This window comes from Halyomorpha halys, unplaced genomic scaffold (genome assembly GCF_000696795.3).
Source record: "Halyomorpha halys isolate HHAL.00 unplaced genomic scaffold, Hhal_1.1 Scaffold80.1, whole genome shotgun sequence".
In the NCBI taxonomy this organism is placed as follows: Eukaryota; Metazoa; Arthropoda; class Insecta; order Hemiptera; family Pentatomidae; genus Halyomorpha; species Halyomorpha halys.
The window spans coordinates 916,693-924,443 of NW_027110435.1; the positions used below are offsets into that span (position 1 = coordinate 916,693).

The 7,751-nt window shown below is 31.4% G+C and overlaps 2 protein-coding genes across 3 annotated transcripts in view; one reads left to right on the forward strand and one right to left on the reverse strand.

Moving 5' to 3' along the window:
* RpS7 (ribosomal protein S7) overlaps positions 1 to 4,814 on the reverse strand; it is a 9,569-nt gene extending 4,755 nt beyond the window's left edge. Inside the window, exons 1-2 of one of the 2 annotated variants that reach the window (XM_014439254.1) lie at positions 4,734 to 4,814; positions 2,305 to 2,472 (exon numbers count right to left, since the gene is read on the reverse strand). In XM_014439254.1, the coding sequence (XP_014294740.1) occupies positions 2,305 to 2,472 (168 nt within the window). In that variant the 5' untranslated portion in view covers positions 4,734 to 4,814. Of the gene's footprint in view, positions 1 to 2,304; positions 2,473 to 4,545; positions 4,706 to 4,733 lie in introns of those variants that run through there. The other variant, XM_067048623.1, reaches the window with a different exon arrangement.
* Positions 1 to 7,751, forward strand: part of LOC106692959 (trifunctional enzyme subunit beta, mitochondrial) — an 86,571-nt gene that overhangs the window by 35,227 nt on the left and 43,593 nt on the right. The window lies entirely within an intron of this gene.

Sequence of the window (7,751 nt, forward strand, 5' to 3'; positions counted from 1 at the left end):
ATATGTTTAAAGTGGAATAAGTCTAAATCAAGAAATATAACAAAATAAAAACAATTAGCAACAGATATATACAACTACCTCAAGTAGTGAAATTTAATTTAATTATACACTTTTAACATTTAATTTTCTTGAATTATAGATAAACTTTATAAACAGTAAATTGAATAATAGAAAAGAGAACCAATATTTTAACTAACTCTGAATTTGAAAATAAGTATGATGCAGGACAAAATGTGTTACAGCTATCTTTAAATATTTATTTACCTTAAAAAAAAAGAAGAAGGTATTTATAAGTTATAATCTGTCATGATTAATAGGCTAGTAAAATAAGGGTTTTCGTCGGAAATGTTGGAAAGAAGAAAACATTTTGATATATCAAATGGATGTAGGCTAAAAGTTTTACAGACAAGTGAGTGAGGGGAAAAAATGTGATTTATTGCCTTAAGTGAGTATATGAGTAAATTATTCAAGACAATATAAATTTAAAACTGTTTCCATGGTATTGTTTTAAAGTTTAAATAAATTTGAATAAAATATTGAATTAATTTGTAAATTTGGTAAAAATTGTTGTTTCCCACAGTCGATTACGACCATATTACTGGACCAAATTGACAATGCTGGACACTTAATCTAACACACAGTATTTAATGTCCTTAAATTTTTGAAATAGAGAAGTTTTGGCTTAGAAACACAGGTTTGGAGTTATAAATCATTAACTAGAAATAATAATTTTTTTTTAAAGGCTATTACATGAACAAAGTGCTTAACTAGTATACTTCTGTTAAATTTCAAATAGAGCAAATTAAAGGATCTCCAGTTTTCAATGTTTATTTTCACGTTTATGTTTATTTTCAAGTCCCCACTTTACTGGTTCATTATCAACTATACATAAGTTAATACAAAATTTCTTTATTTTATCACTATTTACACCATTTTTTCAATATGGCAATAAAATATTGATTTGTAATATTATAAGATATTCTATTTCATACAAGTTTCTCCACTTTTTACACATGCACTTATACATTTCACCACTACTTCAAAATTTATGCATTCAAGATGACTTGATAGTTGCTATTTAAGTTTATAATAAATAATAAACATCAGTCAATTAGTTTTGATCTTTATTGACACAACACACTGCTCTAATTTTAAGCATAAGGTTTTTTAAAAATAAAAAAAAAAATCTAACAAAAATTACATACAGAATTAACAAAAGCAGCTCAAATTTGCTTTGAAATGTGTAATGACAATTTAATATGTCATTTTCAATTAAAATCCTCCATTCTATTAAATTCAACAATAATGAGAAAAAATTCAACTTATAACCTCAAAAATTTGAAATAAATGCCAAATTATATTTTAAAATCATACTTTTCAACATGAATTACAAACATCTTTAAAAATAAAAAACAATTTCATTTAAACAATGCAAATTAGCTTGAAGAGTTTACTAGGCCTTTTCACCAAACATTTTTGAAAATTAACACTTTTAACTGCATATATTCATTGATTAATAATGATTATTTTTCACTATTATCTCTACTTATTAAAAGCATTGGTCAATTTTTGATGCAGTAAACTTTTGATAGGTAAAGGACTTTTTAAAATTCTTTGAAAGTTTTGGTATAATAAATTATTTAATGATGTTATAATAATGACAAACACGAGAATTCAAAATTATAATCTGCTTCTATTTCAAACAATACAGGAAAATTATGTCATGATCTGAGGATCATCCTGAATTGACCTTTAAGATCAACACCAAATTTAAAATAAAAAAGTCTAAAAGTTTAAAAGATTGGCCAATAACAGTAACTTTCACTTACTTACTCATTACTAAAGTATTCTGGACATACCTTTTATTTTGAAAATGGCTTGTCCTAACTGACCTGAAGCTGAGAGTAGAGGAAGCTATATTATTAATTGGACTAAGCAGATTTTTTTAGGCTTGATAAAATAATCTGAATTTTTAGTGATAGTTACTATAGTAATTTCAGGCCAGTTATAATTTTAATGTCCCCCCCCCCATATATTCCCAGAATTAAAAAATCTCTTGACTTTAACCAGTCGGCAAACACGCTAAAATATGGGCTAGAATATATTGTGAAGAATAATAAAATTAAGAAAAGGAAAAAAATAAAGACACAAATGCTCATCCAAAATAAATTAATTCATTCATTCATTGAAAAGCATTAGAAATAAATAATTTACGGATAACAGTCTTTTTCTTCCTTACATTATCTTAATTATTTTACCATTACCAACTAGACTACAAAATTAAATTTGTAAGTTGAAACCTACTTTCTTTCCAGCCAAATCAAGTTCCTTTGCTTTAGTGATGTGTAACTCCCTCAGTTGTGCTTTCAAATCACTATTCATCTCCAGGTCTAAAAGTGCTTGAGCAATAGATGCCTCAAAAGCATCGGGCTCAGCTCCACTGGCCTTCTGGATTTTGGAATTAACCACCATCTAATAAAACAAAACAAAAAAAAAACACATAAATAAAATGATTATGGTATTGTTTCCTTAGGGGTTAGTTCATGTTAGTAATCCAAGAGTAGGAATCCACAATTAGTTTTCTATTAAACACAACTATCTTGAAGCTGATAGCTGGCAGACATCTGCATGTCCAATGGTTCCAGATATATAGTTTTTCCACAGTAAATTCACTAGCATCTAATTTTTCAGCACATTTTTTACGAAATTATGCTGTTAAAAAAACTCAGGAACCATTAAACGTAAACTGCTCTAATAGGGCTCATGTTTCAATAAAATTATTTTAATTTAAAGGATGTTCTATTGAGTTCTCTAGTATTGTAGGTAGTTTTAACGATGTAGAGCACCAAATGAAGTTCGAAAGTAGCTGAGTAACAGGTTTTACATTACATTAAAAACGAAAAATACAGTAAACCTTTACCAAATAAGACAGATGTCCTACTCGAATAGAGTTTCAAAAAACATCTGCCACCCTAGTAATGAGAGATAGAAGCTTGTATGATAATTAGGGTTAATAACACTCTTTTGCTGAAAAGTCAGGGAAATACTAGAAAAAATTAACACAATTATTACTTTCAACTTCACTCTCATGTATCTAATGACTAGAGAAAGATGACCAAGAAGCTTTAATACATTAGAGAGATTAAAACGAGATTTACAAAAAGAAATTAATCCTGATTAAACTACTGATATATTAAAATACAAAATTCATCAAATTTTGATAATTAAGAACATAAAAATAATAATAGTATAATATAACACTATGAGATTGCAAAACAGTAAACAAACACTACAGCAACATAGCAGATGAATTCTCATTTAAAAACAATGTTTTATTATTGAGAGTATAGCATAAAAAGCTCATAACTTCCAAATACTCAAACGATTAAATAACCCACAACAGAACCCCTTTTCAGTTAAGGCCAGGGATCTAATTTTGAATTATTATGATGCCTTAAATAGTGGCAGCTTATAACCTGCAGCAATGGCAAAAAACTATTTCATTATATATAAGTGAGAACACCCACATGTTGGAGTAGTGCTTCCGAACTAGCATCATAATTATTAAAAAAAATAAAAATAATCATAAAACTTATATTCTAGACATTCACATTTAATTAAGAGGACTAGTAGGTCAACATAGCAATACTATTCACCAAAATATTATCATAAATAGGAATGACTTAAAAAAAAATTGAGGAAACACAAAAATTATTTCCATCTTAATTTGGAATATATAGTATTTCTAAAAACTGATGACAATAATGGATCACAATAAAAAAATTTTCCATATGGCTAAAAAAGTATACAATAATAAAATGCAACATGACTTCAAGCAATTAAAATTTTGAATAAATATAGTTAAAGTCACCTCAAGTTGATACCTGTAAGCTGATCTAGAACTAAGCTACCATTTTTCTAGTATCATACACAAGAAAATACAATTGTTCAAGTATCAACATCAGTTACAGACTGACTTAATAAGAAATCTCCTGTATTTAAAGCAAGGTAAAAACTATGAGGGTACAAAACTAGCAAGAGAAACTTTGAATGACTATTGACCATGATCTGAAATATTCCAGAACCAAAACCAATTTTCTAGAATCACAAATTAACAAAAAGACAATCCATTGACATTATTTAAATACAAAATGAATTAGTATTGTACCAAATTAGATTTAATAGACATATGAATTTGCAAGTTTCATTTAAACAAAAGAGAAAAGAATAATAAACTGTGGCTTTTAAAAAGCTGCGTAAACAAATCAAAGCAAGGAAAAGCTTACCATCATTTTAAATATACTATACAATATTTAATACATTGTGTTCCATTAAGATACAAAAGAATAATTAAAAAAGTACGGCATTAATATCATGTTAGACCATTGAAAGGTAACGAGAAAGAAAACACTACACATGGAAAATCCTGCCCAAATAATTAAAATTTCATTTCCAATCGTTAAATAAGACCCCTGTTCAATAATTAATCGGTTATGATAAAACTAAAACCACTGTATATAATTCAACAACTAATACTAAAATAACCTTGCTATCCTCCAAACAAACCGCCATGTGGCTACTAATCAGAAATCCAAGTTCATCTCAAGAATCATACAACAGAAAACCATAATCGTTTTCATTACCATTGAATTATTATAACACTAAGACAGATTCACTTCTCTAAACGTCGAATGAAAAACATAAATCTAAGAAAACAATACAAGACTACGAACCTGGAGCGATGCCACTACACGAAAGGACGAGAAGTATACTGAGACAGGTAAATGTAACAACAAAGAGATGGTTGCCCTGTACTATTTAGTTTATACCTCTTTGCATACAACTAAACATACTAAAAACATTCCAAGTAATGAGGGAGATTCAAAATGCTTATTAAAGGTCTTTTATTTACGTTATTATTTTAGCTCTTCATACTCTTGACCTTAATAGAAATCCTAATCATTAAGTTAACCAAAGATGGGTTTTACTTCACAATTCTTAATTAATAAATTATAAAATGAATTTGGAAATGCATTCACAACTAAAATTTGTCAGTCCACTAATCTATTATTACATCGTAAAGTTTATGGCTAAATTTATAATTAAATGAAAATTTTAAATTCCCTAACAAATGTAAGATAATATTTTAAAATATTCATACAAAAGTCACAATTGCATATTAACTGATAGTGGGTGTATAGTTTTTCAGATCTCGAGGCCATCTTCTTTTCAGACACCTAGGAGGATTATTAGGTAATGAAGCCAGGTTAAAATAGAAACAAGTGGATTTGGCTGGTTGGGAAATTTATCATGGAAGGTATGGTATCTGGTTCTGGCCAAATCGGCAACATATGGGACATTGAGGTCCTGATGGATGACTTGATTTGTGACAAAATAAGGAGTATTAAGGATTTTATGAAGGATTTTGGACTGTAAGGATTGGATTCGGAAGGGAATTTGATGGTTTAGTGGAGACCCTAAGCTCAACTCCGTATGTCCAGATAGGCCTTATAATAGTCATGTAGATCAGTCTTTTGTAATGGATTGGCAACTTAGAACGTTTGTCTAGTAAATGTTGTAATAGTCGGAATCGACGAACAGTTTCTTGTCTTTTTAGTCTTGTTGTTGTTGTTGGTTGGGGGTTTTGGGCGTAAAACCTTAAGGTCATCAACGCCCACGCTTCTCACTTTATAATTCTATTTCAAGATTTGAAATAATTTAATTGCTAAATAAGTTGTTAAAATAAGTAGTTAAATAAGTAGGTTGTTTATTGATCAGGTATGCATGATTTAAATTCGTATGACCTATTCTCAATCTGGCTATAGCTACCTCCTCCCTGCGATTGGAACGGTTTGATGTGGTCCATGGTTTAATCGTTTTTTTAACATTTTTTAATTTGCTTGGCGGGCTTTCATTCCACATGGCTTGCCAACTATCTAATATTTCATTTTCCATCGGGAGACTTATTTCTTGGGGTGTCAGAATGGCCGCGCCCCGACCCGGAAGGGTAAGTGCTTGTTTGGCTGCAACGTCCGCCAGTTCATTCCCAGCGATCCCCACGTGACCCGGCACCCATATAAAGAAAACAGTTCTTCCCAAGTTTTCTAGCATATTGGTGTAATTGTGTATTTTTTATGATTGTTGAGTGTTTCGGGTAAATGTTCTTCATGGCTTTTAATGAGCTTAAAGAATCGGTAATGATAACAATGTTCGTATGCGTCACTGTCATGGAGAAGTGAAGTGCTCCTCAGCAGAATAGCCTCCTATTGCATGTAATTCAGCTGTATATACACTGCATAATTTATGTAGTTTTATTTTATGGGTTGAGTTATGTGTGATGAAAGAGGATGCTATAGATTCGTTAGATTTTGATCCGTCAGTATATATAAAAAAAGGATCTGGAATATTTTGACAGAGATGTGAGAACCTAGTTCTATATTCAGTAGGTGACGTACTACCTTTGGGCAATCGGGATAATTGTAGCATTGTATTTGGTAGTCTGTGTATCCATGGAGGATTGAGGACTTCCGGGATGGTAAGAGGTATTTCTTTAAAGAATTCAATAGCAGTATGTGTTCTTTCTGCCAACGGGAGTGTTGAATTTATTTTGTTTCTAAAAAAATTTGAATATTTTGGTTTGAAGATGCATTTATGTGTAGGATGATCCTTTTGAGGGTATAATTTTGAAATGTAGTTTATTGCCAGTTTTTTCCTTCTGAATAATAGAGGAGGTAGTCCAGCTTCAGAACACAGACTAAGAATGGGGCTTGTTCGAAATGCGCCAGTTGCGATACGTATCCCTGTATGATGAACCACATCCAGTCTGGCGAGAATCCGGTGTCGGGCAGAGCCGTAAATAAAACATCCATAGTCTAGTTTCGAGCATACTAGGGTCCGGTATAATTTTATCAGTATGTGTCTGTCAGAGCCCCAGGAGGTGTTGGTATTGGTATTGGATTTTAGTGTCGAAATGTGCGCTTCCCAATTTAGCTTCCGATCAAATATCAACCCCAGAAATCTGTGGTTATCTGTGTAGGGTATCAAAGATTCACCTAAATAGAGTTCAGGAGATGGTGGGGTTATTCTTTTTCGGGTGAAATGGAGGCATTTGGTTTTCCCGGGTGAGAACTCAAGACCGATTGAAAGTGACCAGTTATTGATTCTATTGATTGCTTCCTGTAATTTATGTTTGATAGTAGTTGTATATGCTGATCGACAAATAATGGCTAGATCGTCCGCAAATAGCAGCGGTTTAACGCCCCTTGGCAGGTTAAGTCCCAAATCGTTAATTGCTAGGCAGAATAGAGTTGGGCTGAGAACACATCCTTGCGGGACTCCGCTAATCTGTTCGCGTTCATCGGAAAATTCGCATCCTATTTGTACTCTGAAGCGGCGATGTGAAAGAAATTGTTTTATGTATTGGTACATTTGCCCTTTGATTCCGACAGCTGATAATTTTTTGAGGATTAAATTATGTTTGACACTGTCCAATGCTTTTTTAAGATCGAAAAATATCGCGATTAAATGTTGAGCGTTAATAAATGAATATTGGATCTCAGCCTCCAAAGTAACCAGATGGTCTAATGTGGATCGACCTTTGCGGAATCCAGATTGAAAAGATTGTAAGAAATTATTGCTCTCTATTATCCACATTAATCTTTTATTGACCATACGTTCCATTATTTTACTGACACAGCTTGTGAGGAATATGGGTCGGTAGCTGGCTGTCATCCGCTTGTCCTTTCCATTTT